A 14836-nucleotide genomic window follows, 5' to 3' on the forward strand; every position below is an offset into this window, starting at 1 on the left:
GGTTATAATCCTCAAAGTTAGCATCTTGCTTGGCTACTCTTTTCATTAGCTGTAATCTTACACCCACTGGCCAGAGCAATGTCAAAACTGTTTTACTGACGATCAGAAATGATCAAAACTGTGACAACATGAACATGTGAATAAGGTCTTAATCTTAGTTTTTAGCCTTTTTCAGGTTGTTTGATTAACCATCATCACCACAATATAAGAAATAATCAACATGATTCACAAATGTTTCCAAAGTCTTGGAGGGATACTATTGGAATGGGCATAAGGGAATGTGAAAAGATGTGGGGGAAACAAAAAGGAAAAAAAGTTTTTAAAAAGTCCCAGCATTTTATTTTTTCCTGTCGAAGGGAACCACATATGAAATTCCAGGACACAATCACATGGTCCTTAACAAGTAACGCACCAGCACAAGCATGAATGCAACAACATTGATTGAATCGTATCTGTTATTAACCTCTGTCTCTCTTCCACAGCATGTCTTTATCCTGTCTTCCTTCTCTCACCCCAACCAATCACAGCAGATGGCCCCGCCCCTCCCTGAGCCTGGTTCTGCTGGAGGTTTCTTCCTGTTAAAAGGGAGTTTTTCCTTCCCACTGTCGCCAAAGTGCTGCTCATAGGGGGTCATATGATTGTTGGGTTTTTCTCTGTATCTATGAAGCGCCTTGAGGCGACTTTTGTTGTGATTTGGCGCTATATAAATAAAATTGAATTGAATTGAACTGAACAACGTCAGCCGCTTACATAGGTTAATTCGAGGGATCCACAGAGATTCCCCACAGAAGTCTAAATCAAGCTGCCCCTCAACACGGTCATGGTTAAATGGATAGATGGGTGATTTGGCCTGATTTCTGAATCCTATCTTTGACCATCTGTTATTAACCTTTGGCTTTCTGAATGAACGATTTCGATTGCCAAACTCTGGTCTTTCATCTCTCTGAACTGATGCAGTTACATTGTTTCAGTAAAGTCAAAATGAATCGTTCCGTTTGTAAAGCAAACACAAAAATAGTAACAAGTTACGCTCTTCCCTGGCAAGTGTACTGTCAGTATGGAAGCAGTACTTCTTGTGTTTTACACCATAAAAGAAAATCCTTTATTTAATCTTCTCAGATCAGCATTAGCTACAATGCCATCGCTTCTAAACAAAATGTCCAGCCCCTAACTTGCCAAGTCCATCAGCTTGTTCTCCAGAGCACAATGTGGGAAGCCAAAATAGCCACGTCAAAGTGCCCGCCAGGGTCTGAACCACCACCGCAGGCTTTCCGCTGTCACGGCATACTGATATCAGTGGGAAGGAAATGCCCCCGCTCATTCTTCAGTCCACAAAATGAAGCAGAAGCAGCAATCTGGTGGGAATGTACGCACGTGTGCGCGGCGTGCTAACATCAGTGATTTAAACGGATATGCTCCACAGGCACGACAGCGGAGTATTGTGAATTAACCATCAGGACGTCTTTCTCTCTGCAGTGCACAAAACAAGGGCGACTCCGCGCTCGCACACATACACCTGCGCACACACGCGCCCATGATGCACATTAGCACGTTTGGCTGTGCAGCTCTCACGCTGGTCCAATTGCACAGTATGTCCCTTTCACCTCTCCCTCCCTCTGGCTGGACGGTGATAAGTACCCTGCTCTCAGGCAATGCAAAGCTGTGAATAATGGATGAAGTACAAGTTGCGAGTGACCACAGCAGAGCGCTCACATGACAGACACAATGACAGACATGGCAGGGACAGCGGGCATCTGTCTTTTTCAGCGCCTCTTCTCCCCCATGTCTGTGTGCATTTGCCACTTTCTTTATCTCCATGTTTATTGGAACAAATCAGCAGGATGATATTTCTCTTTTTATTTCCAAATAACATGATTCAGACTTCTGAAAAACTAATTTCACTCAGCAAGTTTTCCTGTCTGACAGCCTCCAGTGATTTGACCCGGGGTCGGCAAGCTTCACTGTTTGCTATCTCATTTGACCTTAAAACCACTCACACCATGTCTGTCTCGATTTATGAATAACGGCAGCATCAACACACATGCACAAACATCACCCTCCGTTCCCTTAAGGTGGTACGGTCATGCCAGCTCTAATTCTCATAATACTTTGTGTGCTTTATTTCAAGCTGTCCTGGAATGCTTTTTACCATTAGAGTCTCTTTTAGCGTTCGTGTGCACAAAGTACACGCGCGTGCTTCAGTGCAACTCTGAGTCCGAACGCGAAGGAAGGGCAGTGCATGTGACATTTTGCGAGGTCTTTGAGGCTCGGTGCCAGTAACCTGTGGGGGTGGTGGTGGGTATCTCGCTCCCGCCTGGTTAGCTGACTGCCACGGTTACCTTCGGGGCTCTCAACACGCTCAGTGACCTGTGCTGCTCTACTTGAGCAAATAACGCAAGAGGGGGCGGGCGAGCAGAGGAGCTGAAGATCTTTAGTAAACACCACATTATAATGTCATGTAACTGACCCAGCCCTGTTTTGTAATTTCGCCTAATGAAGTTTGTGGGTTTGTTGGTTTTCTCAAACCTCTTTAAATATGCACTGTTCCAACAGTCGGGTATTTATCTTCCTGTAGCCGCGGACTCTGCCTGATAAATTGCTCATCTTTATATAAAATCATTTTTGCATGAAATAAACAAGCAGGAAGAGAACTAACTCTCTTTTATGTCTGTGAAGGTTCTCAGTCATCCAGGTCATCGTAGTCAAAGGAGCTTACAAAGAAAAGCGTCTGGACTTCTTTAAGTTACTTGAAGACGTTTCACACCTTGGCTCAGGCGATTAGAGGATCATCAGGCTTTTGTCCCTCTGTGGGGGGAAACTCCCACTAGGTTTATATCTGGGACTCCCCACCATTTGACCTTAGAACTGAAGAAGCTTCTCGGATGAGAGGTGAAACGAGCGTTACGGTTGCCTGTAACCATGGCAACCGTAACGCTGCCGCCTGGAACAACAGAACGTAGCTGTCAAACAAAACCCAAACAGTCCTGACCCGCCACAATATGAAACAGGGAAGTACCGCCGTGTAATCCATTTATTTCAACAAAGTAACTGTATTCTAAATACCACCTTTTTAAACGGTAACTGTAACGGAATACAGTTACTCATATTTTGTATTTTAAATACATAACGGTGGTACATGTATTCCATTACTCTCCAACATGAACATGTGACTAAGGTCTGGTGGGGTTCACAGTGTTGTCATATTGGTTTCTTGCCCTTTAATTCGAGTTAATCTTAGTTTTTGGCCTTTTTCAGGTTGTTTGATTAAATTCTCAAATTCACAATATATCATATACTGAATTTTACCTGATATTTTGACAGTGGGCATCTCCTCAGTCGAAACAGATTTTTACATTACAGCAATTATTTAAGAAAACTTTTAATATGACACAACATCCACAATAAAAGATACATTTTTTTCTTTCCCCCACGCATTTGTTTTATACACAGTGTATTTTCTTGGGACGTGCATATGCTAATCTCAAGCATTTAACACCATTACACAGCAAAACAATAGATTTACCTTGGAGCTCCGTTTCTAATTAATCATCAGTATTTATATTAAGGCTGTAAAAACTGTGCAAAGTCTGTAAGAATGGAACCAGAGGATAAACGCTCTGGGCGTGGCCCATCGTAAGCTCCTCTGAGTAAGACCGCTGATTTAAAATAAGCTTTCCCTTTCAGACAGTTATGACTCATTGGTTTGGGAGGAGATTTTAGGCTTCCTCGTTAAATGATAATAGCTCATCCTAAAGAGTGCGCGCCGGTGGCCAAATCTCCCGAGACGACAAAGCTAGAAGATGATGACAGTGTGTTCTGGGTGGTAGAGAGGATCGTGAAAAATTCCCCTACTGTGCTCACACAAATCAGTGTTTTGCTTTTCAAAACTTGGGGAAAAGGAGAACACTGTATTAGAGAGAGTGGTGATCATTGCTCCAATCAAAGTCAAGGTAAAACACTGCAATGTTAAACACTTCAAGTTGTCTGAAACTGACTGGAAGTCGAGCTTAAACCACTGAAAGAATAGACTGATGTTGAGAGCCACTTTCTCAAAATTGGACTCGTATACCAGCGAGAACGTCTAAAACTGCTCCAAGAATTATTAAAAGTTTGTTATTTGCGACTACACTGTGAACTAACACTCGACTTTTCCAACTTTCTCCTCTCACCTTCTTTCTCCTTCTTCCTCCCTGGGAACTGCACAACTCAACCTCTTTTAGTGATATGTTTTTTTTGCAAAAGAAACCCTCTCGTATCGCTTTCGGTGAAGTTGAACATTTCGCAGCATAAGCATTGTGACCTGCCTGAAAAGAAGAAAAACAAAAAGGCCCAGAGTGAAGTTGCTAGCCGACGGCTGTGTTTTGAATCTGACACGTGGCTGCTCTTCACATGACAGCATTTGGGGACAAGAAAGAAATCCTCAAGGTGGTTGATGCAGCGAAACACTGATGTCATGCATCCAAATGGTTGCATCACTAAACCACCTTTTCACATTCAGTTAAAAGTGTGGCGTGGTTAGAAAGTCTTCACTGAGAGGAAGACTTTCCTCTCAGTGAAGACGGAGCTGATCTAATCTATGAACTCGGAGCTGATCTAATCTAATGACAGGCCTGATCGTGACATTTGAGGTTGTCTGACATACATTTTTAATGATAATCTTTTAATGTTTGATATCAGAGCAGCTGGGCTAACATACCCAGCTGGTTTACTGAGGGCAATATTTATGTTTAATCTATTTTTTTACAATGCTTTTTTTTGTTGCTTAATTTCTTCTTTGTCATTTCATTTTTTTTAACCCTTTAAAGCCGGTCAGAGCAGCACGCTCTGTTTTGCGTAACTATTTTTAAATCCCGGTAGCTCTGCAACCACGTGAGCTAGCGCAATATTTTTTTTTGCATATGAAACCGGAGGAGTTGTACTTACATCTTATGCCATCAGCTTGTCCTCGGTCACAGTTTCCTTCCACATATAGCTTTGCAAAAACTGCATAAAAAGCGCTTGCAGCAACAAAAACATAATATTCCAGAAACACGCTTTGCCGATCCGATCAGCTGTTTGTAACACTTCCTACATTGGATTAGACGTCAGCGCGAACTATCGCATGTCCGCCATGACCTGCCCGAAACCAGAAGTGACGTCATTTTCGCGGAAATGTAGTTTTTTACCGTCCGGGCCTCAATGAGCCTATACTGGTGTTTTTAAAAGTTATGTTTGACTTTATGACTTTCTGTGTGGTTTCTGGGATGCTTAGGACTCATATTGCACTGCTGGAAATAGTTTATTTTGATGCATATGCTGCTGTTTTGCAAATTTGCATTATAATATTTATTTTCGTTTTTCCTGCAGTATATAAAAATTGGTGTATTTCAAAAATAAAACTATGAGGACACTTAAAATAAATTTCCTGTGGTGGGAAACTATTTTGTGCACCTTTTTTGTATTTACATTTTTGAGGGATAAGCCTCTTAAATTTCTCTAACTAGAAATATATGTTAAAAAAAGCAAAAATGATTTTAAATTTTTTTGTAGTTTATTGCACTTTTTTGCAATTTATGTAATTACTATGCACTTAATGCAGACATATTATTAAAATCTAGGCTGTAATGGTTGTATTGATGTATAGCAACTTGAAATGCTCCCAAAAATGGCTCCACAGCATGTAAAAATATAATATAAGCTCTGGCGGACTTGGTTCTATGGTAGGTCTTAAAGGGTTAAGCTGTTATACATCATTAATCCATTTTTCAAAGACTAATGATGAAACGGAGGGACAGTTTACACAGTACGGCCTTCTTTGTCAAAGGCATGTATAAAAATTTAAACTAAAGTAACCAAGTCATGTTTGACTTGAAACAACTGTGTCTTACAGGAGAAATGAAAAGGCAGTTCACAAAGTCCGTTTATTTCTCCTTTTCAAATCCTCGCTGCAGCACCATAAACGACAATTATTACCTGAGATGATGAATCTTTTTAAATGACAATTTTGGAGAAACGGTATTTACAGTTAAGCCCTCAGCCGCATCCATATTCCTGTCAGAGAACAGAGGGATGGAAGTTTTTAATTAATCTGAACACCAGCATCCCTGAGGATACACAGACATAAATACTCACTCTCTCTCACACTCACACACAGAGTATAAACCTTTGCATACACGTCTCTCTGAGACACTTTGTCAAAGTAAAAGTGTCTAAAGAATGAGATGGAGCAGTTGTGCCCATTCGAAAGTGCTACAAAGCTGTGAGACACAGTTAAGAAATGTACATACATTTACATCATCTTCAGTCGGCGAACACATCATCTATTGTTTGATGACTCTGGGCATGCAGCCCGATATTTTAGAGCTTCTGCTGTTCTCACCAGATATATGGGCCAAGACTTCCTGTCCCATGCACTGATCAGTGTTTACAAAAACGTGGAAATGTATGAAAAAGCTCAATTATAGTCAGGCAATAGCCAGTAGCCGTAGACAGACCGAGAACAAGCTGTGTAAAACAACAGCCAAGCAATCGCCCAATCAAGAGCAACCAGACGCTCCAATATTTTCTGTGTTTGTTATCTTAACTTCACCATCTGCAAGAGCTCTCAAATCTGTGTCTGAAAAAGGGGGTTTATTGAATAGTTTCTTATGCGTGACATTAAAAACATACGATCTGGCTCCAAATCCTCATCAAACAAACCTTTTGTCTACGAGAGGATAAACCCACACTCAGCGTGGCCACACACGACACGTGGGTGCAGCGAGGTCAGCCAGTGAAATCTGCCTCCTTAACAGTGTTGGGAAGGTTACTTTTAAAATGTATTCCATTACAGATTACAGGATACATGTCCCAAAATGTATTCTGTATCGTATTCCGTTACGTTACTCAATGAGAGTAATGTATTCTGAATACTTTGGATTACTTAATATATTATCATGCTGTTTACAACTACATGAATGTACTATTGCTGTGATTTATTACTGTTACTGAAGGTCCGCGGCTCCGAACCGTAGTAAAGGGACCTCTGACTAATACGGTGGGTTCTGTGTCGGCTTGTAGCCGAAAACTAGCTTTACTTTGTTGTCAGGGTCAACTTTGCTAGCGAGAGACAAAGAGAGGCGTTGAAAGGCTGCTCCAACGGAACTTATTGTTTTTGGAGGAAAACACGAACACGGTGTACAGTCGAGTCTTAATAGCTTACTTACAACTGGGCTCGTCAGGCTCTCTTCTTGGCTGCAGTGGTTATTATTATATTTACATGCTTCCAGCTCCCGTTTTTGCTCGATGACAGCTCGTACTTTTCCTTTTTCTCCCTCCCTCGCTCACAGACACATAACGTGTATGGCAGTCCATTCTCCCTGCAGCACGGACTACACTGCCTATGATGCTACATTCTTTAGAGCTATACCTGTAGCATTCTGCCTATTAGCTTAGCACAACAACAACGACGACAAAAAGGCCTCTCTCACCCAGGAAACACGCAGAGAGAGAGCGTCACCCTGTAACCATGGCAACCGTAACGCTGCCGCCTGGAACAACAGAACGTAGCTGTCAAACAAAACCCAAACAGTCCTGACCCGCGACAATATGAAACAGGGAAGTACCGCCGTGTAATCCATTTATTTCAACAAAGTAACTGTATTCTAAATACCACCTTTTTAAACGGTAACTGTAACGGAATACAGTTACTCATATTTTGTATTTTAAATACGTAACGGCGGTACATGTATTCCGTTACTCCCCAACACTGCTCCTTAATGATGCTGGTGACATTTGTGCGTTTAGCCTGTGCGATAACGCCGTGTGGATTGTGATTGTGACGGCTTCTTGTAACCCTAATGCAGTTTTCATCTGAAGTTTGATCATTTACGAACACCGTTTGACGTCTTTATGTAAAAAATCCATAGAAAATAAACAAAGATAAATATATGAAGTATGGTTTTTGTTTGTTAATCTACAAGTTTTTCAAACAAAAAAAACAAAACCCTGGTTTTCACATGCAGCATCACAAATGTTCTCCTGCTTTTGCTCTTCTCATGGATTGTTTACTGGCACGCAACCAAAGCCCACTTAAACATGATTGGTCAGTACCCATTACTACTGACCGCTCAATAAGTTCATTACAAACTGAACAACAAACTACAACCATAAAGCTTTTAGAACTATTTTATGTACATATAGCTGAATATGCAACAAAAGTATTTATACACAGAGCCACCTTCTTTCTGAGCATTTCGTTATATTAGTGCTACTGAAGTCGGAGTGCCAGCACTGGCCCCCAGAAAGACTCCAATCCAGCTCGCGGGATGGCTTTAGAAAAGTCATTAAGGAATAGATGACAGTGTGATGCCTCAAAGGCATTTATGTCATTTATCTTTAATGTTTGCTTTAAAGTAATTCTTTTGTATGTCTTTAAGTTAAAAAAGAACAGAAAAAGAGTTAAAACATGTTAAGAAGCTTTAATTTTGAAGGTGGACTTGCTAGTAACCTCACTTCCTGGTGGGTTACCTGTATTGCTTCATTTCCTGTTTAATTCCTCTTCCTGGTTGCTCTAAGAGGGAGAGTGACATGCGTTCTTGCTCTGAGGCTTATCTACAGCCATCCACTTGGGAACATTGTTCAAGCAACGCCGTAAGTGTATATATTTCACGATGAAGGTGTTAAAAAGGCATAAATAGCGGTATTTGTTAAAAATTATATTTTATTTGTGATTCATGGAGGTTGATTTGTACATGTTAAAAAAGGCAGTTTTGATGATCATTACTGTTGCTAAAGCTAACACGAAGGTGTAAGGTCACATTTTGAGTTATTTCGTGATGCAATATTTATGTAAACGATCGTTTTTTCTATTCTGTATTTCTTTTCAACTACAGTTTTCACCGCTTGTCAAATGAAGATTCTGAGTAAAAGGTCAACTCTACTCGGACTCGTGTATTCATCGACAGAGGTTTAGCTTGGTGTTTAATCAGAGTTGCTACACTCTGCAACAGAACACTACAGACAGTCTCTGATTTTTCACCATCTACAATAGAAATGTCTATATTTTAAAGTTGGTCCATATCGTTAAAAAAAAAAAAAAAAAAAAAAAAAAAGAATGGGAAAAAAATCATGCAAAAACATTATTATTTACTTTGTTTCATTATTACAAAACTTGTTACTTTTTCTGTAATTTTACACTTTTATTGGTCACAGTTTAGTCCCAAAGTGCTGTGCTGACAGATTTCTTCCATTTACTATACAAGGATTTATTTAGCATGTAGAAAAACAGACATGCTGTTACCACGCATTGAATCCCTCAGTTAAATTCCTTAAAACATTGACAGAAAGAGGAGTTTCACTGGTCTTCACAATGTAAAATGACTTTGACATCCATGCTCTATAGTGTCTCTTTTAGCAGAGCATGAACAATGCCATGGAACTAGCAGTGTGCTCTGTATAGTCAAGCAGAACTGTTACGTGTTAACATCTTCCTCCAAGTTTGCTCCTGTGCTGAGACCTCTTTACAAAAGTAAGAGTTCTCGTGTGTGTGTGTCGGCTTACTTGACCGGTGCAGCTCATTGTGAGTCTAGCTGTAGGGTTGTATTTTAAGGTCAGATGCTGAAGCACAGATTAAGAGGGAGAAACAGACAAACTTTACTCAAGGCTGAAAAACAATTCTAAACACTGCAAAAAATTGTAACACAGTGGTTAACAAGTTACCACTCTGGTCATTTACTTCTTTCATTCTGGTGATGTTGCAGTTCTGCATCTCATGCAAACATTCATTTTTCTGTTACAAAGGAAACAAGTCGTGAAGCTCTCAAACGCAGACACAGGTAGCACTCCACTGCTCATTCAAATGTCGTACTTCTCTTAATGAAAAGCGTGCATAAAAGCCGGTGGACTGAAAAGTCCTGCTGAAATCAGGAGAGGAAAGAGGAGAGAGAGAAGATGCGAACTGCCCCTGAGGTTTTAGTCAGAACACACAATTCAGCATGATTCAGCCTCATTCAGCTCGTTGCCGTTATCCCCCTACAGCGAGACTTGGAGCGGGTATGTGTATTTGCCAGTGAGTGTACGTCTCGGGTTAGTTGTGCAAGCACACAGATGTGCACCCACACATGTGATGGTGTCAGTAATAAACGATCACGCTTTTCCAGTCCAGCCAGACGATCTATTAGCACGACACGTGGCTATATTCGTGAGTGCAAACGCACTCCGGGTGGATATTTACTCCAAAATGCGGTGAATTGCAAATTCGTTCTTAGCAAAGCAACTTTTCAGCAGGCTCTGATGCAAAATGAAATATTTCGCATATGCATTGGCGCTGCCTGCAATAAGCTGTTTTAGGCCATAAAACTAATGTAGCAGTCACAGACATTGACTGCCCTCTAAAATGGAAATTCATAAGCCAAAATGGCACAGTGGGAATATCAAAATATGACACATCCTCTTCTTCTTTCAGCCTTCCCACTTCTCACTGGCTTCTGCCACCTCCCCCATTCCTCCCCATATCTTCTCCTGGGTTTTCCATCTGTTGTGGAAGTTCTTCTGAAGGACATGTCAGCTCTTCCTGACACAGCTGACTAAGCAGACAGACGGACAGACCGGACTGACACCTCTCTCGTATGTTCCTGAGTGAATTCTATAACTAGTGTGGATGAAATCAGTATTAATATCTTAACAGATCCAAGGAAAATTGACTTCAAGTCTCATATAACAGAGTAAAATTTATTATATTATATTATATTTTGACATTAAATAAAAATACGAACTACGAGACACCGAGAACATCTTAGTTTTTGTTTGGTTTAGATATGGTTCCCTGTGGTACGTGCAGAAAACCACTCAAACATGTAGTCTCATGGGTATACACAAAGATGACACTTAATAATTTGCAAAATGAGGCAAATCAAGAGTGCTGTAATGTAGTCAGCCTCCCGTAATAAACTTAAACTACAATCAAATTGAGTTTTTTAAATATGAAACCTCATTAGATGACAGATAAACCCTGAAGTTGTGCAACCACGACTGCTGCTGCTACTATTTTCACTTTGTTTTAACATCACAAACTGAAAACACTCTTACTTTATCTCTAGAAAACATCATGCATGATCAAACACACACACACACACACACACACACACACACAACTCTATTTCATTACCCAGAATGGCCCAATTGGGATGAGCTCTCCTGTTTCTACTGGGATCCTGAAGTTCCGTGGAGGAAGGGCTCCCTCTGCCCAGAGCAGGCTCTCTGCCCTGGGAAAACCTGCCCTGGGTGCCCCCCCTGCCCAGAGCCGAAGTGGCAGAGGTGCTCCAAGGTTCCCCACCCTCTGTAAGAGATGTGCTTCATTCAGGACCACCAATCAACATCCATCAGGGTTCACAAAGGTCACAGGGAGGTCAAGATGATAAAAGGGAAGCTTACAGATCAAAGGGGAAAGGAGAACAAGAACCAGAAGTGAGCATTCACATCATTCAGGGTGTTTTCTAGGTAGGAAGAAGGAGCACAAAGGAGCCAGGCGTCTTGTGATGCTAGGTTTTACAAAAGGAAGAAGTCTAGGACAGCTTAGTGTGCTACAGAAGAGAATAAGGAAAGAGGAACTGTAGCCTGTCACATCACTGAGGGAGTATAGTTCTTATCTGCAGGCAACAGAAAGAAGAAGCTCTTTAATCAAGGTAATCACAGCTGGTCCAGATGCTGCTCTGTACCTGCTCAGAGGGATCGCAGCAAGCTCCACGACTGACATCTATGTGACTAAGGAACAATTGGCTGGTTTTTACCCAGACTACCAATCGACACAGTGCACAGTTGTGTTGGTGGGGATCACTCTTTGGCTTATAAATGAAGAGGTGTGCATAAAACCAAATGAAATCAAGCAATCACACTAGCCTGACAATTAAACAAGTCAAGAAAGGAAGAATCTGACGCTGCCTGGAAAATTGGGGGCATGCAGTTCTGGAGTTTTCGTTAGAGGAGCGGTTGTGGATGAAACGAATGCAAATTTATGTATCAATGCCCTCATTTAACATCATGGAGAGCAAAGACTCAGACAGAACAAGAGCTCAGCTGGATGCTTGTCTGTGTGTGTATGGGTGCCAGCGGGTGCATGCATTCCCCAACATTTGTGTGCATGTGTGTGTGTGCGTGGGAGTGTGTGTGTGTGTGTGTGGGGGGGGGGGTGCACTCTCAGTTCTTGGTTATGTGCGTCTGTTTAAGGCTGTGTTTGCTTTTCAGGGATGCTGCTGTTCTGTGATCAAAAGGAGGAGCACAAAGGGAGAAAGGAGAGAAAAAAGGGGCAAAGCTATTATTCTCCAAAGACAGCCGTTTGTTAGTTGGAGACACAGCTTTAATCAGACGCGCTGTGGCTGTTGACAAACACGATCACAGGGGGGCGAGTGTAAATTCCTTTTCCAATCCACAAAATGACCAGTGGGGAAATGAAAACGTGTACAGAGCGTGGAGAGGAAATTTGTCCTGCCGTGCTACTCTGGAGCAAAAAGTTTAGTAGAAATAGAGACTTTAGACTATTGAGAAAAGATATCGCTACAGTACAGGTTTAACAGCGAGCTGAGAAGATGTGCATGATCACTAGAGGTGGGAATCACCATACATCCCACGATACGATATTATCACAATACTTAACGCACGATACGATATTATTGCGATTTTTTTAAATATTTTGCGATATTCAGATTCTGTACATAAAGGTAAACTTTATCAATATTCATTTTATCTAATATCAAAGTCTCACACTCAGTCTTTCTCTCATTTCAGTTTGATTGTTGACAAACTGAACGGTTTGTATTACAGTCTAGTCCAACTTAACTGAATCAACCATCTGGTACAATTATAGCTATTCTGAACTATGCAGTTTATGAAAACTATGCAGCCCCTTCAGCAACTGAAGAATTTGAAAGTAAATTAAAACAAAATATAATTTTACATTAAATAAAAAAGTTTTAAACTTAATTAAAATAAAACATGTCTTAAATTAAAATAAGTAAACTGTCATGTTTATTGCTGCCATAAAAAAGTTAAACACATTTGGACAGTGAAGGAATGTCAGGATTCTTGCTCAGAAAAAGGATCAACATGCTCTGAAGTCAGAGCACAAAAACCTTTTTTGTAACAAAATATCGATTTCTGCTGTCCCTGTATCGATACATTATTAGCAAACAAAATATCACCATGCTACACAGTATCGATTTTTTCCCCACCCCTAATGATCACCACAACCAGCTTACTACTAATAAGTGTAACTACTGCAAGATGCAAATAGAATAAGATGACAATGATACTCGGGATTTGAAAAACAAAAACATAGGACCGTGACTTTTAATGAGTTTGCAAATTAAACATCTCAATCAACTGTTGGACTGGTTTTGGAGAAAACACATACATACAGTGCAAATACTAAAGTAACACCGGTGGTTTCGTACAGTACAGCGTGATGCTGCCCTCGCTCAAAGATAAAAACAAAGAAAAGTCACCGCATAATTACTAAAATAATTCCTAAAAGCCATTCTCGGATTTAAACGAGTCCATACGAGGTCAAACATTCCAAAGATTTCGAGCAATGGAAGCAGAATAACTTTAGAAATCCACTCCTATAAAAGAATGAAATGGTATAGCTCATTGCAGTCCCATTTGCTTTGGGAGAGTATGAAATTCCATTAAGACACACCGACACAAGTGGAAGCCCTGACGGCTGGAGCCGAGGCGAGTTAATCCTGCGAGTTGACTGTGTGCAGCTGAGGGCTTAGAGCAGCAGCTTAACACAAGGCCGCAGCTTTGGCACACCTGCCAGTGGTCAGTCACGCCTCGGCCAGCTGAGCGAAACACAATGTGATTATAACACATCATTATTAACGACACTGTATTAAATCGATTTTATCCTGAACGGTTTAAAACGTTGTTTAAATGTATTTGAGCACGGTGAGTGACGCAATATTAAAAGTAGGAGCAGCAACTCTGTGAGCGCTGATTTGGGGACACGTTTAGGTTGAAATTGGCTTAAATTTTGGAAGAGTTTTAAAAGTATTTAAATGACTAAAAGTCAAAATAAGCCAGACCATGAGAGGTACCTGACTCCTCTATGAAAAAGAATCTAACTACACTCATTGAGCGTTGGGTTGGGTAATTAATCACATTGGTAAAAATTAATAATTTTTGCATTATTTTGCTAAAGAGTCTGTTTCATAATGAAGAGCACAGCGTTCCTTTACAACAGCGGGCTCAGCCCGTTCTCACTCCCGAGGCGTAACATGGCGACGTTTTGTCACGTCCCGCGGCGTTCCTGAGGAACGCGAAAGGAGACTTTCGGCGTTCTTATGGTACGCGGCGGGTTATGGAATGAAATCCAGTGCAATGACGCTCCCGCGGTAATAGACGTTCCAGCCCTGTATTCCAGCCCTAAACCTAACCTTATCCCTAGCCCTAACCATAACCTTTTTCCTGACCTTAACCATGACTTAAATGATGTTAAATAGCGTGTTTCTAAGCGATTTGAAGAAAAAGAGCGAACATGTGTAGATTGAGTCCATACGGTTCTCATATTTCCTCATTTTTCCGAGGTCGTCATTTAGGAACGTGGTGGGTAGCTGAAAACGTAATATGTTGACGATTTGTCACCTAGCCTAAAATGTTACGCTTTGGGAGTGAGAACGTGTGGGCGGGCTCTGTAAATCCCGAACTTACTAATCCTTTAGTTCAAGAGCCAAATTGGGACAGAGAAGACCAAGTCTTCCACTACGGATACACAAATACCCAAGTGAAATTTGAAAAGTGGAGAACTTTTCTAAATCTTTAGGCATGTAATATTAGGTTCAGAGAAATATATGCAATTTACACTTCCAGCAAGCAACATCTG

General features: G+C 41.0%; 1 protein-coding gene across 4 annotated transcripts in view; it reads right to left on the bottom strand.

Annotated features, from left to right (window-relative positions):
• Nucleotides 1-14836, bottom strand: part of gfra1a (gdnf family receptor alpha 1a) — a 163238-nt gene that overhangs the window by 130276 nt on the left and 18126 nt on the right. For 3 of the 4 annotated variants that reach the window (XM_085183302.1, XM_085183303.1, XM_085183304.1), the window contains exon 4: nt 11126-11296. The exons of the other annotated variant lie outside the window; for it this stretch is intronic. In XM_085183302.1, the coding sequence (XP_085039428.1) occupies nt 11126-11296 (171 nt within the window). The remainder of the gene's footprint in view (nt 1-11125; nt 11297-14836) is intronic. 4 annotated transcript variants of the gene reach the window in all.

The sequence above is a fragment of the Neolamprologus multifasciatus genome, chromosome 13 (assembly GCF_963576455.1).
Source record: "Neolamprologus multifasciatus chromosome 13, fNeoMul1.2, whole genome shotgun sequence".
NCBI classification, from domain to species: domain Eukaryota; kingdom Metazoa; phylum Chordata; class Actinopteri; order Cichliformes; family Cichlidae; genus Neolamprologus; species Neolamprologus multifasciatus.